The sequence below is a fragment of the Trachurus japonicus genome, chromosome 10, assembly GCF_045865225.1.
Source record: "Trachurus japonicus isolate A0001 chromosome 10, Traja_1.0".
Classification (NCBI taxonomy): domain Eukaryota; kingdom Metazoa; phylum Chordata; class Actinopteri; order Carangiformes; family Carangidae; genus Trachurus; species Trachurus japonicus.
This window is the reverse complement of record NC_140916.1, coordinates 24608341-24629887: the sequence shown is the minus strand read 5'-3', so window position 1 is coordinate 24629887 and position 21547 is coordinate 24608341. Positions and strand designations below refer to the sequence as shown.

General features: G+C 43.1%; 2 protein-coding genes across 3 annotated transcripts; one reads left to right on the top strand and one right to left on the bottom strand.

Moving 5' to 3' along the window:
- The first annotated feature begins 429 nt into the window (after window positions 1–429).
- On the top strand, window positions 430–6233 carry gabrp (gamma-aminobutyric acid type A receptor subunit pi). Of its 2 annotated transcripts, XM_085788341.1 has the most exons (10): window positions 430–777; window positions 1899–1980; window positions 2108–2220; window positions 2365–2432; window positions 2544–2761; window positions 3566–3648; window positions 3848–3985; window positions 4099–4251; window positions 5054–5247; window positions 5353–6233. In XM_085788341.1, exons 2-10 carry the CDS (start codon window positions 1925–1927, stop codon window positions 5683–5685), a joined length of 1356 nt encoding a protein of 451 aa, XP_085644467.1. In that variant the 5' UTR covers window positions 430–777; window positions 1899–1924; the 3' UTR covers window positions 5686–6233. The 2 variants fall into 2 exon arrangements, with proteins under 2 accessions (XP_085644467.1, XP_085644466.1); XM_085788340.1 differs by lacking the exon at window positions 430–777 and having other exon boundaries at window positions 1748–1980; window positions 5353–6212.
- Window positions 6234–6289: 56 nt separating this feature from the next.
- afap1l1a (actin filament associated protein 1-like 1a) lies at window positions 6290–20586 on the bottom strand. Its single transcript, XM_085788342.1, has 19 exons — window positions 20387–20586; window positions 16760–16885; window positions 16437–16520; window positions 16268–16344; window positions 15676–15811; window positions 15412–15507; window positions 15097–15311; window positions 14820–14999; window positions 14583–14666; window positions 13900–13975; window positions 13096–13209; window positions 12803–13014; window positions 12186–12331; window positions 11979–12051; window positions 11298–11412; window positions 9430–9597; window positions 8432–8607; window positions 8215–8340; window positions 6290–7306 (listed from the first exon to the last, which is right to left on the bottom strand). The coding sequence occupies exons 1-19, from the start codon at window positions 20415–20417 to the stop codon at window positions 7280–7282; spliced, it is 2262 nt and encodes a 753-aa protein (XP_085644468.1). The 5' UTR covers window positions 20418–20586; the 3' UTR covers window positions 6290–7279.
- Window positions 20587–21547: the final 961 nt, after the last annotated feature.

Here is a 21547-nt window from a genome sequence, read left to right as displayed (position 1 = left end):
CAGTGGGTTTTGAAAGTAAAGGTAGAGATAGAGACGGAGCTGAGAGGAAGGTTAATCCAGATGATGACACTGATGCAACGCAACGGTTTTGGAGGTGAGTATATGGTGAAGGCATGAGGGAATGAGACAGAGGAGAGCTTTGAAGCCCAGGAGGAGGTGCAGTGTCGATGTAAATTGAAGAAGAAGGAGGTAGATACAGATTAAGGGCCAAAAGAGTGTGGGAGGAGGGGAATGAGAAAAAAGTGATATAAGGGATCAGCCTGGGTATGTGTGTGTGTGTGTGTGTGTGTGTGTGTGTGTGTGTGTGTGTGTGTGTGTGTGTACATGTACAGTACGATGAGTGTGTGAATGTCTGAGTGTGTGTCTGTGGAGGTGGGGGAAATGAAAAAAAGAAGGGGAAGATGCAGCGCAAATGAGAGGGTGAGTAGCATAAACAGAGAGGGAGGGGGAGTTGTGTGTGTGTGTGTGTGGGGGGGGGGGGTTCACAGTGGCTCTGTGGGGAGGGGAGGTGTATACAGCTGTGCAGAGAGTCAGAGGGAGATGCACAAACAGTAAAACAACCAACAGTAGCCTTCACACCAGCACCAATCAAGAGAGGCAACTGTGATTTATTGGTAGATGGAAGAAACAGAGGGATTTAATCATCAGTAAAGGTGAGCAATCTCAACCACTGGCAACATTTGGGACAGAGGAGAGCGGAGGAGCAAACAAAGGAAGGAGCTGAGCCAGAAGAGGAGTGACCTGAGGTGGAAAAAGAAAACCAGGAGACTGAAACAGGTAGGAGAGAGAAAAAAAAATGTGAACAGTTTTATAACAGTAGGAAAAGATGAAATGTAAATATGATTGTTTGTTTGTTTGGACGTGCAGTCGACTCTGAGCAAAGGTAAAGAAAGGGAAACAAAGGAAAGACCAACATGGTCTGTAGCGTGGTCTTCTAGTTTGCCAATTCATGGCTTAAGGGAAACAAGTGATTGATGAAGTGTAGAGAAATAGAAACCAGAGAATGAAACCAGCACAAAAAAACAACTGAGACTTAAACTAAACTACAGAGCAGATAACGAGATCATGAAAACAGAAAAAATGGCATGAAATAATCAGAACAAGCATGTGTACAGAAGCAAATTGGTGCAAATACCATGCTGTTGCTCATGTCATTTCACCCATTAGGAAAGAAAATCAGTAGTCATCATACTTTATAATGGCAGCACTGTGTAAATAATACATTGAATATTTAATGGAAATGCTTTGCAACATGTCAATAAAATGTTTGTACTGAAATGTATAATAGACTGTAGATAGATTATTCAGATGGAAGTGGGAGGTAAGGAGGGTTAGAGTCTAATGCTAAGAGTGAGATTTATCTGAAAGCGGAGATGGAGGAGGAGGTGAGTAACAACTAGACAACAGGGAATCCTTGATGAGTTAGAGACAGGTTTAGTTACCACGGAGGGTTTGTGAATAAACCATAAGGCAGTGGCCACATAAATCAGCAAGTGACAGACTATACGGCAAGCTAACGTGCAGGAACCACACAAAAACAAACAAGTAAGGTGCATTCACACACCCTTATCTACACACTGCTTTTTGTGTGTGTGAGAGAGAGCTAAAAGGAGCAGCTATAGTAATATATTCAAGAAGTCAGGGAGGCAGAGATCAATATAAGTTTCTCGTGCATTTTACAAGTATTAAGGCTGGAGAACATACAGTTTTATAAGATGAAATGGTGAGAGAATGGCTGCTGTGCTGCTGCAGATTTCCCCTGAGGTTTACCACTGCATTAGATGAGGTGCTGCCACCCAATGGTGAAACTCTGTCATCCCATAAAGTGTAATAGTGCAAGGAAATGATTTGTGGACCGTGGGTTCATGTTTTGGCCTGTGTCGCATATCCCTGAGTAGAGGTGCTGACCCCTGCCTGCTGATCCATGATGTCCGACCAGCTGAGCTTGCTACTGATCCTCCTCTTGACCCTGACACGGAGGTGAGAGACCTCAGGTCAAAAACATTTGTACAGTACAGCGTCAAATATGCAGGTTCATTTTGAAATTTATATTGATTGAAAAGCAGCTTACAATCAATTAACCACACTCTCTACTGTCAACTATTAGTGTTTGTACGTTCCCTAACCATCACTGGGGGGACTGGAACGACTCTCAGCTTCAGCCAACAATTCAAAAGCTGATGAAAGGATACAACCGCTACCTAAGACCTAATTTCAATGGTAGGAAGGAGCTTGAAAATTCATTGTTTTATTTTAGATGTTTTTAATTTGGTTTAAGCTAAAGGAAAATGCAGTTGTCACCTGTGTGCTTGTGTATCTCCAAATTGAAAATGGACTTATATCCAGTATCTCTGCCTTTGATAGAGGGTCCTGTGGAAATTGGAATGAGCCTCGACATAGCCAGTATTGATGCCATTTCTGAAATCAATATGGTAAGGACCTCCTCCTACTGTTTTGTGTCAGTGGGAGAATGACGGAGCGTGAGGTGAGTGTGAAAGTGTGTGATTGAAAAAAAATAAAGAGGTTCACTTTCATCTTTTCAGGACTACACCGCAACTATCTTCCTCCGTCAGCGATGGCGTGATTCCAGGCTGGTTTTCCCAGGAAACGAGAGCGTCAGTCTAGATGGACGGCTGGTGTCACTGCTGTGGATCCCTGACACCTTCATCCCAGACTCCAAGCGCTCCTTCCTGCATGATGTCACGGTGGAAAACCGCCTCATACGCATCTTCAGTAATGGAACCGTTCTCTATGCCCTTCGGTAGAATTTTTTTTTTTTAAGGTTTAACAGTGTATTGATTTGACATTTACTGACTGATGTAATACTCTTCTACATGTGCCACAAAAAAGCTTTTCAAATTCAGCTGAGCTTGTAGGAGAAAACTGACCTAGAAGAATAGAAAATGAGGCTGCAAGTCACAGAGAATCGTTTGAAGATGAATAGGGAAAAACATGTTTTCCTTATTTTTGCTGCTTCATGTTGTTTATACGATTGCCACTAAAAAGAAGCAAAACAAAAACGTGTCATCCTTGAGTCATATAACTGAAGGGAGTGCTACTGAACTCCTTTATTCTTTGTGCCCTTCAAACTGTTCAAATTGTGTTAGCGAAGATTTGCAGAGTTCCCCCTCTGGCTACAGTAAAAAATGTGTCCTGACGTCTTTTCTGTTGTGTCACACTGATAGAGAAATCTATTATGACTACACAGCTTTATTGAGGACAGAGAGGGCACTTCCTTTTTCTGGAGGAACACATTTTGTTTCCTGACTTTGTATTGTGAGTTTACATTGGCATTGAAATTAACACAATTTGCCGTGGCAACACATGAGGACACTGCTGCCCTTTGGATTGGCTTTATCGTTGTTAGAAATTATACATCAAGAGAGGAACTTCAATTCAAATGACAGAAATTGACACTTCAAATATGAGTCTTTGTTCTCTAGATTGGTGCTCCGGGGGGAGATGGTTCGTTGTGCTCACTAATTATTAATTATCCTGTCCTACATCAAAAGATTAAAAGTCTTTCTTGGGGTTGCTAATGATCTTGTGTATGAATACACAACAGCATCACCGCCACGATCGCCTGCAACATGGACCTGACCAAGTACCCCATGGACAGACAGGTGTGCACCCTGCAGCTGGAGAGCTGTGAGTAATACCTGTGAGCTCCACCTCCACCACATCACCCATCCATCAAGTCGATGGACATAAACCATCATCATTTCATCACAACCATTGCCATTTTCATCATCGCTGGAGTGAGTATCAAAGTGGAGAACCAATGTAACACTGAGCACTTCAGAGTCATCAAAAATTAATTGGTTGGTTTTTCTATGTGTGTGGTCAGGGGGCTACAACCTGCAGGATGTGGTGTTCTACTGGACCAGAGGGAACGATTCAGTGAAGGGCCTCAACACGCTGCGGCTGGCTCAGTACAGCATAGAGAGCTACTACACAACGGTGTCAGAGGCCGTGTACGAAACAGGTGCAGTACTTCATCTCCCGGGATTCCCCTAATGTGTGGTAATTGCAGCACAAATGTAATACGCTGTCTTCAAAGTCCATCAATCTTCAAGTGTTTTTTATGTCCCTCCACAGGACAATACCCCAAGCTGGTTCTGCACTTTGCACTGCGTAGAAACGTATTGTTCTTCATTTTGGAGACGTATGTGCCCTCCATTCTGCTGGTGGTTCTCTCCTGGGTCTCTTTCTGGATCAGCCAGTCCTCTGTGCCAGCTAGAACCTGCATTGGTTAGTACAGCCTTTTGTGTTTTCACTATACCGTATGTTCATGCAATTTGTAACGTGACTGTGAATAATTTCAACTGAATAATGTGAGCCTCACTGTGTGCTGCTGATTGATACAGTGTCCCTTCTTGATCTTATACAATGCTCTATTCACATCTTGTATTAAACAGCACAAAACATATTGTCCTCACTGAAACAGCTTCAAGTTGGGGATAAAACACACAGTATATTTCTTTAGTGCTAATCTAAATGCAGCACTTCTACTTATAATGGACCATTTTCCACTGTTGTACGGCCCACTTCTTCCTATACCAGTGTTGCAAAACCTTCTGCAGTCCTACATCGGCTAATTGTCCACAAGAGCGGTCAGTTGCTACCTGTACTCCCCCTCTCCCTTCCCCTTAGGAGGTCTTTCACCTCCTACCAGGCCATTGCCTTAATAAGAATGTATTCTTAGCCATTCTTGCCTGGTAAAATAAAGGTTTACTACTACTATAGATCAGTGCATTGAACTCAGAGAAGTATTGTACTGTGCTACATGGACAAAGACATACAGTACATGTCAATACATCATCATGAGTGCATTATTGGTTAAACACATGTTGGTTTTTCGATTGTTTGATTGGCAAATGGGAAACAGGAGATTAGATCAGTGAGAGGGTTGGGAAAGTAAACATGGGAAGGGGGATATGTGACCTTTGAAGGATGACAGAGATGATGGAGGGATAGATAAACATGTCTGAACTGACTACCAATGGATGGATTAAGTGTAGAGTAAGACGACATTGTGGTGTGTTCTCCACAGGAGTGACTACAGTCTTGACCATGACCACTCTGATGATGGGCGCTCGCACTTCTTTGCCCAATGCCAACTGTTTCATCAAAGCCATAGATGTTTACCTGGGCATCTGCTTCACCTTCATCTTTGGTGCACTGCTGGAGTATGCCTGTGCTCACTTTTACACCATGCAGCTCCAGACCATAGAGGATTTTCACAGAGTAAGTCACGTGTTTGTGCTTATACATGAGATGGAAAAAATGAATTTCCATGTTAGATTATGAAGACGCTTTACGAATCAACCCATCTGTCTGTCTGTCTGTCAGGATCTTCTGAGGGAGTTCAATGAATCCAATGGAAACGGCTCCATCCCCATCGTCAGCTCCACCCAACCAAAACAGTCTGTGGAGATCGGCTCCACTGCGGAGGACCTCACGGAGCAGTCAGTGGACAGTGACACCAAGAAACACGCTGGATCAAAAGAGAAGACGCCGGGGCAAGGATGTGGCCTGTCCTCCGTGAAGAACGCATCGCGCAGGGCAGCATCTGTCTTCGTTGTGGAAAATCCACACAACATTGATCGCCACGCCCGCACTGTTTTCCCCACAGCGTTCCTCTTTGTCAATATCCTCTACTGGCTTTACTATCTCTTTCTCTGAGCGATGGCTCCAAGCTGCTGCATAGTTAATTTCACCATCCTGAAGCTGCTCTACCTCCTCATTTGAGACCAATACCAGTCACCACTGCCTGGATCAAAAACTGACCGTGCAACCTTTTGGCTAGAGCTTTTTTGTACCACACCTAGGTAACGTTTTTGTCCCATGTATAGGGCTACAAATTGATGAAAAACAGTTTGTTAGGACCAGGAACCAGTGACTCGTCTTTGTATCACACTCTAGTCTATAGTGAAAGCTCTTATCAACTATGTATGAGTGTGTGGCAACCAACATGTAGACAAAACAGTATCCCTTGATCTCCTGACAGATCCATAGTACAAATGAGGATGAGTTAACTAGCTATAAATAATTGGCTGCCTGATCTGCAACACATCATACTGTGTTGCATTGACTTGCCTTCATTAAATGACTAATGTAGATGTATCTTTTTGCTTTTTTGCTTGTTTTGGCTTTCATACGTTGTTTGTATGAGACTGAGTATGTTTGCTTTACAGCATATCATGTGAAATTAAAAATAAGTAACTGAAAAACGTGTTTCTGCATTTTATTACAGTAAGAAAGCCAGAAGAGCTACGTATTGTTTCGAAAACAAAATACAAATTTATTTTTCCCTTATCCAGGTAGGAGAACAGTAAAGTGCAAAAGCCAACCACAGGTTCAGCAGAGAAGTTGTTAACATTATGTAGCAGAGGTTTGCTCAGGAGAGACTGTTCACATCACTTAATAGCACCACTTTGTTAATCACTCAGGTTTTCGATAGCAGGGGTGTTCAGCAGTGTGCCAGTGGGGGTCAAGCAGATGCAGGGTTTGGTTCGAAACATATAGCTCAGCAGATGATCAGTGAGTAGCACAGCTTCATCCTGAGAGGAGAAGCTAATGAGTGCACTTAAAAGACAATAATAACCTCAACCCATCAGTCTGTGGCACTCAGCTGAACACCAACGTCCACTATGTCTTATGATGCGGGTGATGATGATGATAAGAAATGAAACAGCATAAAAGTATAAAGCGTACAAAACAGTAGTCATGGCTCGATATGTACATGCAGAACAACATCATTAAGTCATATAAAAGGCACATCACGGCTTAAACTGCCTTCTGTCTTCTTATTTTCCAACACATCACATTTCTTAGGTCATCGTCTCCCTCAAGGAACATTCACATTGTGTTTGCACTGGTGCAAACACAATCTTATGTTGCTTTTCCATCACACCATTTCTTTTTACCTACTCTCTGTGCTTTTTAATACACTTTTCTTGTGTCTTTCTTTCATGTGCCCCGATTTTGCTCTCTTTCCTTGAATCTCTGTCATTACAGACACTGAAAACACTTGAATACAGATGATGTGAAGTCCCTAAATCCCTCACGTTTCGAAAGGTCCTTTGAGAAAGACGAGAGAGTAAATATTCAGTGAGGTGTACCTCCACCTAGTGGCTGATTTTTTTCAATATAGTTTACTGCCTCGGCAGTCCAAAAATGAAAACAAATTTGTGCTTTGGGGAGTAGATGGGAGTTTATCCTTCGTGAGATTAAAGGTCCATCCTGATATACAGCAGCCAGTTTCATGATGCTGCTCTTAGGTTCCTTTCTTTGACTCCCACTCCTGTAAAAACACAAAAGTCAGGAGATTTAGAAAGAATGTGAAAACTAAGTCAAGAAAGGAAATTCAAAGTTTGCAGCTGAAACCCACAAATTGGAAATAAGATACACAAACATATAAACAGAATCAAATTAAGCTTTTCCAAATGCTAGTGTTCTGTTATGGATAACTGTGTCCACAAACAAGCAAACAGAGATGAAAATCAAATGAATCTGGGCTGCAGATTAATTCAACTGGGTCACTTTTATGTTACAGTAATGCAGCAACATGGCACTGCTAGGTCAGACTGTAAACGACATAATATCTTAACTTTTTGGAACAACTTCATAAAACAATGTTTGTTAATAAGAGCAATAAGTTTAAGTGGCCAGCTTTGCAAAGTGTTTCACTGAGTTGTTATATAAACTATAAATTAACTGATAGACAAAATAAAATAGAAATGCAAATCTAGAAGCTAAATAATTTAGGTTATGGCTGAATAGCTGAACAGTGCCGTAGAAAACTGCTTTTATCATAAAACTCATTAAACCAAATTTAACACTGATCACTAATTAGTCAATACAGAAATATGAATTTGACTTTGATTTTTTTCTGTACACGTTCAATCAGTGCACACACAATGCTACTAACTGTTTTAGACAATTATTCCTGATGGCATGACTTCATTTGTGCATTTAGCTTCATCAATGGCCGAGTAAACATCTAGTTGGCTTCTCCAAAGAAAAAGTTGTGCTAGAAACCAATCATATATCAAATCCATTGATTGTAAATGTGCTGTGCCAACATACAGACTTGCCATTGGTATGAATTGTTAAAAGCCATTAATTGATAGCATGTGCTGCTCTGAACCCCCTGATTCAGGTCAGGAAGTGTGTGCAATAGAGAGAGAAAAACTGTCATGTCACTGTTACCTTTGCTTTCTGCATGACAGTTCCTGAAGACGATGCATAAACAGATGGAGGTCTCCTGTGGATTTCTGAGGCACTATTCACCGGTAGTGACTGGCTGTAGATGTTTTGGCTCTTTTTGCCAGAGGCCTACATAAAAAAAAGAAAAGTAAATAAAAACCATGTTGGCGGGCAGGTGTGCACATAAACATGTCGTTCCACATAAAAGCAACACATATACCTTAACGGGTGGTTTGGCCTCGACTGGTGCCCCCAGCGCTCCACCTGCCAGGCTCTTCTTCAGGTTTTCTTTGACCTGAGTCAGTCGGAGCTCCAGGTCCACCCTCTCTGCCTCCTTTGCTCGACAGACCTCCTCCAGGTGGGACACACGCTTGTTCAGGGACGTCTTCCTCTTTTCTGCACCACAGAAACACAAGAACATGAAGCATTTGTATTTTCACATATTTAAATGGTGAGTCTCAAAATACAGGAGGCTTTCAAAATAAAGTACATTTCACCCTCATACAGCTACAGTTACTTTTCATAGTGACGCTCTATTTTACATCAATGATGCAATGGAATAATGAAATACATTTTACATGATGATACAACAGTCGCAGGAGCTTCTCTGTTGTTATTAATACTTTATTCTGTATACCTGACTTATTTGAAAATGGAATATAGGTTTACAATCTCTTCACTGAAAATGATGCTGCTGGCAATACGCTGTTTAAAACTAGAGGGAATTAATTAGATATAGAAGGAATTTCACAGTCATTTAGTTTCAATAAGTAACTATTAAATGTTTTATTTAGCCCTGTAGGGAAACTCTCCTCTCACACGACCCCCTAATGATGGAGGTCAGGGTCACATCCAGAACAGGGATGTGTGCACTTGATATGCAAGCCTTCTGGGTAATGTCTGTCTGTCTGTCTTAAATGCTAGATAATCCAGCTGTTAAAATATAATTTCCTAACTAATATAAAGAAAACAACAGCCAAGACATACAGTACACTGCTTCTTCTTCCAGCTGCTCCTAATGAAAATCTGGTGCCACAACCTGTCTCTTCTTTCCAAAGACATGAAGGTACACGATGGGTCTAGCTATACTCCTTATTTTGAGACTCTAATCACCAGCTTCATTTTGATAACTCTGGAAAGCTTGCACGGAGCCCAGGAATGACCGTGAACAATTTTATGTAGCATCTGCTCTGTGTTGTAAGCTTCATATCTCCTCACCAGTGGCCGTCTTCAGCTCTTCCTTAAGCTCTTTCTTCTCCTGTCGAAGGGTCACCAGTGCATTTCGTATCCCATCCCTTTCCCTCTCCAGCTCCTCTTTTTCTTTCAGATAACGCTTGGCATCCTCCTCAGCTCGCGTTTTCCCATACCTTCCATACTGGTTGGCATCTGGGTGGGAGCAAAGGTGAAAAGGTTAGACATGCAGGGGTTGTGGGAAGAAGACAACATGTCACGGCGATCTGTCTGCCTGTCCTTTATAATGTCACGCTCTGCAAGAACGGAGGACGATACCACCTCTCCAAGTTATACAAAACTGGAGCACAATAATTTGACCTATTTCATAATTCAAACAGAATTGTCTGGGAGAAAAAACAATATGATGCATGAATAAAAGACAAACACACACACACCCCTGCAGAATAAGGAAGCCAGACAGCGGATCTAATGCGAGTGTCCAATAAATCTCAGGTTACGTCCTGAATCTCTCAGCCCTGGAGAGCGCCGGCTCTTTCATGTGTCAGCTCATCACAGTGAATGCCTGTGAAACAGCACTGAGCTGTCCGACCACACCAATATCACTTTCTTCTACCCTGGACGCTCATCTCCATTATTTGTATATCATAGGCCAACTGAAATAATGGGGCAAATGGGAGAAGTGAGAGGAGAGCGTAACGATTATGGATGTAAATTGAGAAGATGATACGAGATGAGAGCAGTAAAAAGGGAATATTGAGCCAGATGAAAGATTTTATGACCTCATCGAGAGTATAAGACACGACAGAACCAGAGCTTTGGAATCTGTACCTGATGCATGGCACACAATCATAATTAGATGGGCCATCTGTGGATTAATAGTTTCCCTCGGTGGGAAAAGCTTGTGATTACTCCTTTATTCATTTTTGAAAGTGAAACGTCTCCTTGGGTACATCAGCTGTCTGTCGCTGTGAATGGTAATTGCAGCTCTGTTTATTGATCTGCTTTATGTCACTGAAGGGCCTTAAAGATATTGGCTTGTTCAGAAATGACTTACATAACTAATGTGCTTTGGGCGATGGTGTTCAACCTAAGCCTGTCAACAATAACAAAGGGGTTCCACCGGGATCAATTTTAGGTTTTCTTCTCTTCACAGCCTTAATGATGTATCATATAGAGACACACAATAGACACAATCAAGCTTGCATGTCCCTCAGCAGCTTATAATGAGCTACTGTAGAAGATAATCATCACAGGTTTCCTCTAAATCTGACAGTGAAAAGATCAGCAGATAAATTCTTCACCCAGATAACAATGTGAGGTTCTCAGGGCCACAGAAGAGACAAATATTTACTGTTTGTGGAACACCTCAGCTTTGCTTTGTTTTTTTTTCTTAGCACCATCTTTGTTTGCTACCCTCTGTTCCCATGACCTGATAACAGGCAGACCAAACAAACCAAGGGATGCACCACAGGAAGAGTCAAGTGGTAACATTATACTTTTCCATACAAGTGAATACAGTGTAAAGCAAATATACATTCAAGTGAACATAAATAGCATATGCATATGTGACAATGTATAAAATTTCCTTTACATGCCCATTACTCTCTGCTTTAGGAACCATAGCATTAAGACTACCCTTGGTACATCAGCTTTTATTTTCTCTGCACCTTATGTAGAATAACTTTCCCTGGCCCGGTAATAGGTTTCTCACAATTCATCTCTAACACAGGGCTGTCCTAGAAAAAAGAAGAAGAGTGTTTTCTTTCAGCGAGTTTCCACTGTGTAAATCAAGATCTCAATCAATCTATCAGTGTAATTCATGAGGTCTTTCTACGGCCAGACCTCTGGAGGTACAATAATGTTACTTTGGAAAACTAACCAAACACACTTACTTGAGCCTGTTCGCTTGAGGGAAACTAATGGTTTGGTTCTGTCAGAGTCGCTGCTTGAGAAACTTGAGCGCCGCTTTCCTTGATTCCCAGACTGCTGCCTGCGGTTCTCCCCTGACTGGGTGGAGTACACAGAGGGAGGGTGAGTGAAGGTGGGGGTGGAGGGGTGAGTGGGTGACAGATGTGTGGGAGGATGCAAAAAAAAGGGGATGAAGACGTAGAGGGGAAGAAAAAAAAAGTCAAAGCAATAAACAAATCTTCAGATTTATTGGTGTGAGGCCGCTGAGGTGTGTATGTTTGTGGGTGTGGGTGGTGAGAGGTGTGTGTTTGAGTGTGTGTCAGCGGGGGGGGTAAGGAAGAGGTTTACAGGCTGTTAAACCGCCACGAACTCTCACTCCCCTGTCATCAGTTTGATCACTTTTTTTTCCCTCTCTCCCGTGCCCGCACAGCACTATTTCTCTGGCATACAAAGAGCCGTCATTGATAGGCATCTAACAGAGCGCTATCTGTCTGTTTGGGTGACTGATATGGGGTGTCATATTCAGACAGTGACTGTTTCCAACAGCTGCACACACACAGACACACAGACTCCAATCTTGTCATATCAAAGTAAAGCATCACACATCAGGTTTAACTGAAATTTGGGAGCGTGTGTGTGTGTGTGTCTGAGCACAGGGGTCCCACCTGCATGTCCTCGTTTGGGACCTCATCGTATGTTCTGGAGTCTGTGGAGTTACTGCTGGAGGAGGTGGCCCACCTAGGATCAGACAGGAAGAGGAGAAGCAATGTCTTCATGAGGTCAAAACATCACAGCTCTGGCCCGTGGCCTGAAACTGACCTCGTCTAAATATCCCAACTCCCCCCTTTTTTGCCCCTCGACGTCTCACTCACAGGAAGGAATGCCGCGCAGCGTCGCAGATATTAGCGAGGGTTTCCACATCAACGTAGTCGTAATGTAGTGACTCTGGGCCTGTCGCAGAACCGGTTTCTGCCAAGAGGACGCCAAGCCACCTTCCAAGCTCCTCAGAGCTGCTAGCCTAAAAGGAGACGCAGGAAATCAGCTCAGAAATGTGTGGACCAATCTGTATGCAAATTATTAGCAAAGAGTTATCTATTAACAACAAGTGATAGAAATAATAGAATTAATTTAAGGTTATGTTTCAGGTAAAGTAATACATTTAGTAATACATTTAGTCCTTTTTCCCTCTGTGTTTGGTTTCCACCACTTCCTTATTATTAAATTATCTAGGCCCATAGCTGCTAAATGCTCCAGTGTCTTCACTATCTCACTTCCTGATGCTTGATGAGAGCTTTGAGAGTGAGTCCATTTACAAATGAAAGCTGCGAGATAAAAAATATAGAGTTGTTTGATAATCGTCACCGATGCGTCATCTTGAGTTGCCCATATCACAGAGTCCTTTGATCCTATCTTAATCTAAATCTGTTGACATGTGCAGATTTTAAGTAAGAAAAACAAAACAAAACAAAAAACAAGCAACATTTCCTACCTCCAGAGCAGCCACCTCTGTGCTGTTGCGGAGGATTCGGAATGCAAATGGGTGTTTGGGTCCAAGCCCCGGCATCACCTCACAGCTGTGGAGAGGAAGCGAAGGCAGGGAGGTCCGAGGGTCTCCTTTGTCCTGGTAGAAGTGCAGGGAGCCTCTGCACACACAACACCACTGTTCCCGCCACACCTGGTTCACCAGCACCGACAGGTAGCCTGTGACGTGAGGGAGGAACGCAAAATGATGCATCTACAAGTTTGGAGAACATAAAGAGTGACAGCGAAGCAGGGTCTGACCTTGACGAGGGTCATTGATCCGGGGATCACCTGGCCGAGGGGACTTCTTCTTGGAGAAGCTGATGATTCGTGTGATTTTGCGGCCTGCAGCTAAGGCTCCTCGTTTCACCTTGCCTACATTGAAAATGATAGGGTTCCACAATTTTTGTCTGAGTTTATCATTGCCATGTGTATACTTTAATTTACTTAAGGATCTGGAGAAAAAAGATCATGAGAGTTATAACCCTAAATAGAATATCTCAACTCAAGATACACAAACTAGCTTTTCCCCAAAAGCCATCTACTGCATTTTGTGGTCTCTATCAGCAGATGTTTTCATGGAGATAACTCATCTAACTTTGCTGTGACCTAATCCTGCATTTATGTTTCAGCAAACAGCCCTCACGTCAACATACAAGCTGTAATTACGCCTGAGAGAGTCTCATACGTCCCACTTGGCGCTTAATAATAGGGAAGTGCTTGAAAACCAAATAAATATGGATGCCTTATGTTCGCCAGAGTTTTTCATTCGAGGTAATTAAACCCAGATTGTTATATATTATCAAGTCTTTTCAACACTCTGCAGCCCAACTCTGCAGTCACACAATTTTGTGTGCAAGTTGTAAACATAAAACAAACTCTCTCATCTCAACATGAATGCAGCAGTGTGGAAATAAAGTCATGTAAAGGCAGCAGAGCGAACGCCATCTGTTTATGAAGCCGTGAGAAAGATGCAGTTGGGGGGAAATAAAATTTGTCAGTGGACCTTGAGTTCAGCTTTGTTTTTGTCACATAGCCGGCATGCTGAGTGTGTTTCTGTCTCACCGTTCTCTCTGCAGTTATCTCCAGTTGACACACCCACACTGTCTGAATCTGATGTGTTCCTCTCTGCAGATAACCTCTGAGGAAGAGGCAAACAAACACAGGTTTAGACTGACAGTCCTCATCCCACACAGCATCTGTCTGTCTGCCAGGATCAAATGTCTTTTCTTGAGATAATCCTTTAACAAGCTGACATAATGTATCCATCACTGGTTTATTTCATTTTTTCACAGCTTCTTCTTCTTCTTCATCATCTTTTAACCATAAACACATGATATGAACAGACTGACAAACGTATCATCTGTCTTTTCTCCTACCAATTTACTGTTGGCTTGTCTCTCTCCAGTCTGTGTTTTTCTGTCGGGGCTTTTTTTGCAGTTTATGTTCTGACAGGTAGGTAACTTTAAAAGTAGACGTGCCTGTTCCAGTTCTGACTCATCCACACCCCTGTCTTTTCTGTCTCAACACCTAATTTCACTACAGATGTCCTCTTTGTTCTGCGAGCCAAATACAGGTATTGCTGTTCCCTGCGTCAATCCAAACAATTGTTTAAGAGAATTGATGATGACAACACAATTGCTGCCTGCTACTCGCGACTTCCTCGCCTCAGCTGCGAGGATGAATTATTGTCTTGAGGATAAAAACGACAGGAAGTTGCTCACAAACACCCTCTCCTCTACGCTTACTTTGTCAAGTTCGGTTTTCCTTGGAATGACTGGAGATGCAGATTCCTCGGGCCCTGTGCTCTGACCGCTCACCTCTCTAACAACCTGTGGGGACAGATTTACATGTGTATTGACAGTACATTCAACTGAGGTTTGTCAGAGTCACTCCCAGTGATTGTCAGCATGACTGCCGACTGTGTTAGTGTGTGTGTGTGTGTGTGTGTGTGTGTGTGTGTGTGTGTGCACAGTGCATCTTACCCTCAACCACATGTGGGCCTGTTCCTTGCTTTGCACTGCCAGCACCAGTGCATCTCCATTGGGTAAAGTGAACCGGAGCTCATGGTGCTTCCTCTTGCTGTCTTTGGGTGCATAGACCACAGTGCACTGGGGCAACAGCAGGTCAACATAGGGGCATGTATCCTTTGAACTCTTATAGCACTGTGGAAAGGAGGACACACAAGATGCTGTATGTTGAAAGAGAAAGACATACACAAGCGCATCCTTCACTGAATAATGTGAGTGTGCACCATCTCACCTGCAGCCTGTTCTCCCGTATGACGGTGAGCTGTTTGGCCCACTGGCCAAAGCGTTTCTTGCGCAGCAGGAAGGCACAGATGCGACAGTCTCTGGCGGGAGGCATGGAGCTCTCATCCGAGGGCCACTGATGAGTGAGTTGGACGCCGGGGCTCCTCTCCTCCTCATCCTCCTCATAGGACTCGTAGGAACTGCTCAAAGCGTCGGAATCATTGTCTGGCAGAGCAGAGACAGACACGATAAAGTGTGGTATGTTCATAAAAAAGACTTACTCTTTAATCTGGTTTATTTGGTGACATCTTTGTTCTTTACTCACAGGAATTTTTACGGTGTGAATTTATGCAGGTTGTGGGATAGTTGTTTTCAGCATCTTCATATCCGTCCTCTATGGAGTTGGGTGGACTGGGCCTGACTGGATATGGAAGAAAACAATCCCTAATTAGTCCCTGTGCTTGATCATGCACTTTAAAGTAACATACATATGAGTACTATGTGATTATGTGTAATTTAAGTGCTGAGAACTGAGTTCTAGGTTTTTTACAGCCAAGTGACACTAAGGGCACTGAGTTCAGATGCTGACCTCGTGTGATGATGTACTCGGGCATCTTGCCAGGACTGAGGGGTACTGCCTCCTCATAATACTCTTCAGGGGGAGGCGTAGTGGGCAGAGGGGGAGGAGAGTCAGCTGAGTGCGTCGCCCGGGATTCTGCACAGCTCTGCCAAAGGATCCACACAAACACACACACAAAACTGAACTAAAATTTTCCTCCATAGCCATGAACGATTCACACCAAGAGAACTACACCATCAAAGAGATACAGAGGATAAACCTCAGAGCGATATCTACAAATTAGACATATGGGCTCTGGGCGGATCCCTGCATTTTAACTCTTCTAACAGATCGTAGGGTTGTGAGTGTGTCTACGTGGGAAAACCCCACAACAAGGAATGCAATCTCTGTTTTTCTTTGCTTTTTCTCCACAAGTCATTTAGAGGTACAATAGTTCCTTGCAAAGATGGATTTGGACGTTATTGCTGCAAAGATGGACGTACAACAACATATCCCATTCATGCAGTGTCATCCTATCTACAGGTTTAAAGCCAATATTTCACATGTAACTGATATTTATAGAAGAGAGTACGTTAGGAAGGAGTGTGTGTTGGCAACTTGCCTGTTTTTTTAATGTGTCGGTTTGGGTGTTCTCTTTCATATCGTCCGTAACATCCTTTAGGTCTCCAAGCTCACAGTCTGTAATGACAACAACATGCAATCGCACTCACACTTTTTGCTGTAAAGACGGCTTATGTGTTAACACTTATGTGTGTTATGTTCAAACTCACCAAACTTCTCAAAGAGGGACTCGACAAAGCTGGTGCCATTTCTGTAAACTGCTGAGTTCATGTAGATGTAATCTGTTCCTGACACTGGAGGGGAAGGAGAGAAAACCATAAAAGCTCCCTGCATGGTGCAGAAAGTGCAGAAGGTTTAACAGATTCCTAATACTCAAATCTTCTATAATGAAATGTGGATGTGATTTAATCTGATAAATGCAATTGAAATAGTTAAGACCAGTAAATATGTGTCTATTTAATATCTATTCAATAATGTTGTTCACTGCTTCTACATTTAAATGCACAAGTCATTTCGTCCGTCTGTCTCTGACCTGATGGCTGTATCTGCTGCAGGAGGTTAAACACTGACGTCTTCTTCTCCTGGGTGGAGGAGCTGAGGTTCTCCTGGTCCAGCATCTTCAGCAGTACTCCCAGCTCACTCACCAGCACCTCCATGGCTGCACAGGGAGAGGGTAAAGGTCAGGGGGGGTTACGGGGTCAGTATACCAGCAGGGAGGGCAAAGGTCAGGCTGACAAGTCTAAACAAACCCCAGGAGGATGTCAGAGAGGCTCTGTCTGCTTTGCTTTACCCGTGTCCTTCTTTCATTTTCTGTCACTTTGCCTCACAGTTTGTCAATATCAATCTGCCACCTTATCACAGAGTCTGTCTCCTCTAATCTTCTGTCTGTTACTAACCAGCCTAAACAACAACAGAGGAGTGGAGTGACAGGAAACATGTTTGCTAATTGCTGATTAACCCAGAGGGAAGGCGAAAGCTGAAACTCTCCAAACACAGGAACTCTTAGAAAGCATGTGAACACAACTTGTGCATAAGACGTTCTGCAGGACTTGAGATGTTGCTGGCTCAGAGACAGGTGGGCGCGAACCCAAATTTCAATCAACTGTCAGAGTCAATGCTGAGAGGGTAAATTAAAAGCCCTGTGAAGACTGTAAAAACGTTGGCAGAAACATGAGATTCTGACAAGAATAACTGAAAGGCCACTTTACAGATCCCAGAGCAGGCCAGCAAGCAGAGTTTCATTCACAGGGACCCGATCTTTATCGGACAGTTGGACATTTTAAGTCATGGACTCACGCAGCAACAGCAACAGCTGGCTCTGACCTCCAGCTCCAAGTGCTCTTTTTCCAGGTTCTGTAACACTTTGAGGACTCAGCTTATAGGAATATATGATTCACATCATGTGTTGATCTGAGAGGTGGGACTGGCCCACTCCCTGTTTTCAGAACAGAACTTGAATAAACCATCTCCCCCTCTCCAACAGCTGCCAAACACCCTGAGAAGAGAACAGATCCCCAACCTGCTGCTGCCGCCGGTGTGTTTGAGCTCCTCCTTTATCATATTTCATGCCAGACACAAGCAAAGTGCCACCAGTCAGTCCCCACGTCTTTCTTTATTATTTTCATCACATCTTTTACTTTTCTCCATCTGCTGCATCTTAATTCACATTTTTTTCTGTCTCTATAATCCTGACACCCCACCCTCCAGTTTTCACAGTTGAGCCACATTAGACCCGCTGAACCGTGCATGTTGCTGGAGTCAACCATGGGACAGCCACTGAGCCAGAAAACTCTTTGTGTGGTGGGCGGTCATATGGCAACAAGTTGGGTTACACTAACCAAACACAAGTATGTAGACACACACATGCACAGACGCCCAAAACATACAAGGAGACTTATATACATTGTGTATTTAGTGAGGTAGGTCAAAGTGTACCTGTCTAGAAAAGACCTTACAGCCACCCTGGTGCATGTGTGTGTGTGTGTGTGTGTGTGTGTTCAGGTTCATGGAGGATTATTATTAATGAGTTTAGTCAGAAAGTTGGACTGTTTGTTGAATTGCTCCGATGCAGTGATCTTGTATGTAAGCGCTGCTGACAGGTCGTGCTGGAAGATGTATCTGGTGTTTGTCAGTGTGTGCTCCACATTTCAGACTGCTCCCACTCCTTGAAGACAGACATACTTTCCTGAGGTGGGTCTTCCTATGGGTTTAACAATGCCCTGCTAAGGCAACAAGGGCCTGTGCCTGTTTAATCACTTTGTCTTCTTTACCAGTGCAGTTTCCGTCTATTGTAATAAAAGATGTGCTCACATTCCGAGAAATGGGCATGAGGAGTTAATTCACGCGCGGACCTGGAAAGTTTCCTCATTAACAACTGATTCACCCAGCGGAAATCAGGAAGTGGAGTTTGGGGAAGGAGAGGAAACTCATGAGAGTGGGATGTCTTGGCCTGGTGGATGCTGCTGTCTCTCTGCCAGCAATTTCAGCTGTTTAGATTCTGGCTCTGGCGCACCACTGGGTTTCCCCTAACCTAGTGGAAGACAGAACCTTATCCACAGCATGAGTCATTCACTGCAGAGAAAATTCGAAATTTACACCACTCAGCACTAAATCAAATGTAACACAGAGACTGAGGCGGTTCTTTCAAGGAGCTGGCGAAAAGTAGGACACTGCACTCATCAAACCACTTTACTTGGACTGCAGCTCCAAAATGATGATGGTCTAATTTGACAGATACAGTGTTATAATACATGTGCCAGAATGAGCAAAGAGGAATTATTTTGTAGTATTTGGCATGTAAGGCACATAAGACCACCCTTAAGTCAATAACTAGGCCTTTATAATCAACTCTACACTACTCACATGGCTGCTCACATCGAAAACTGCACATTATCCCTTAAATCCCTGCAACTGTTCAGGGGAACTTTGAGCTGTGTGTGTGTGTGTGTGTGTGTGTGTGTGTGTGTGTGTGTGTGTGTGTGTGTGTGTGTGTGATGTCTTTAAAGCCAGATAAAACAGAATCTGTGCCCAGCACCTGAGGGAAACTACACACAGGCTCACTCACATGTGATGTTAATGCTACATAAAACAGGTTGGATAAGGTTTAATCAAAGTCATACTAAGGTGAAATTGGATGGTTGCAGCTACAAACCAAGACTTTAATCTCTGGCTTTATTATCTAAGGTTCTTTCAAGCCTTAACAAAAACATTACAGGGGGATACTCAACTCAGAAAAAAATAAAAAGAAAGAAAGACACCACAAAGGTTGAGTAGGGGAATGTGTAAAGCTATTCAGAGCTTTGGACACACTCAAACATTTACCTCCTCACACTTGCCCGACAATAGCCGTTTAACACTCGACACATTCCTCACCTTGTTAATAGTGCAAGCCTCTGTAAAGTGCATCTGTGTGTGTGTGTGTGTACATTTCATGTGAAGCAGGGTGAGTAGTTTGTTTAACAGTGCAGCCTCAGAGCTTTAAAAAGAGGCTTACATTAGCAGACTTTCTGAGGCAGTGAAAGAGAAGGGGTGAGGGAGTGGGGGTGAGTAATGTCAGCGAGTTGAGCACCTGTGCTAACATGTCCAACAAACCCTGATATGAAGAATAATGTGGCCTCAATTGGGTACACAGATATTCTTTTTTTCTTTTCTTTTTTAAACTCCTTTCCATGCTAAAGACTTTTTCATGCTCAGCTTAGTTATCTTGCAACACACACACAGACACACACATACACTCACACACTCAGCCTCCCAGTATGTCGTAAGTGACAAAATCTCGTCATTCTGCAGAAACTCAGTTTCACAATATTGTTGCAGGCAGACGTTCCAGCTAACCACACAGGAATTTGCAACCCAAGAAGAGTCTTATGAGGCTTAAAAAAATTACAATGCTGCACTATAGAGTCTGGGTGGCAAACAGTTGCTTTCTCAACAATTCTGGATAGCTGCAATTGTTGGTATTTCATCAAGCTGGCATGATGCTTCAGGCATCAAGTAAACATCACCTGATGCCTTGGTCTCATGTTTTCGACACCTTTACAATTCGCCAGCTTGTGTGTCTTTACGTTGTTCAATATTTTTGCACATCCTAGCAGATTCCTTAACTTATGCACCTACTGCTTTAATACAAACACAACATATAAAAACACAGAACACTTACCCTCAACAGCAGTGGATGAGAGTCCCACCATTTTCCAAGGTTAGAGAGAAGAACCACTTCATTCACACATCAGAAGAGATACTGTAGGAGATATTCCAGAGTCAAAGCCTCCCTGTGTGTGTCCTCTAAAGTCTTTGTATTGAAGGTGAGCTATAGTCTGCCTGCTGCAGCACACACCTCTCCCTTCTTCCCTCTGATCTGTTATCTCCCTCCACCCACCTCCCTCCCTCTGTCTCCCCTCCTCTCTTTTCTTTTGGGGGGTAGGGTGACGGTGGTGCTCTGTGTGTGTCTATGTGTGTAGTATCCCCCTCCGCTGTAATCCTAGGGATCGTATAGCACCTGGGAAAGGCTTGCTGTGTAAACACACACATGTCGACTAATAGCTAACTCACATTCTTTATTCTTTTAGTCTTCCCCTCAGTGTACGTTATTAACGTTTAACTAGCTGAACACCAAGTCTCCACAAGATGCCAGTGAACCCACTGACATACCAGATACAGTAAGGCATTGTTACAGCATCTTTGCTGCTGTAATTTACTGATAATTGTACCAACAAAAGGGTTCAAGGGGTAATTTATAAATATTTTAGTGTACTGAAAATGCCAAGTGAAGGCAATAGGAGAGAGTGAGTGAAGGCTGTGGAGTGGAGGTAGAGACAAGTTGGGGCCTTTCAGAGTTACACGTGGATGAGTTGTTGCCTTGAGGCAGACTCATGTGCCCTGACACGCTGCCATCAGTCACAGTAACATCGCAAAAACAAATCCTGGAGCTCACACAGACAGTTCACAACCCTGCGCACAGCAACAGACAAAACACACAGATTCTCCTAAGTGTAGGCTTTTACGATGTGTCAGTTGTAGGAGGAAAACTGTGTCAGCTGACTGTAAGGTTGACAATCACTGTGGAGTAACTTGATATGAACATGTAAAATACTGATTTCAATCATGTTATGGCCCTTTTGACCCCCCTTTTAAACCCTTTTTAAACATTTTGAATACTCATTAGTTAAAACGTATTTTCCAGGAATAATGATTGACAGCATCCTTGTGGCTATACAGTAAATAGGGGATCAGTGTTTCCCCATTACATTCAGCAGTGATGCACTGCTACTTTCTACACTGCACTTTAAGTATTTGCTGGGTTGAGTGGGACACATATCTT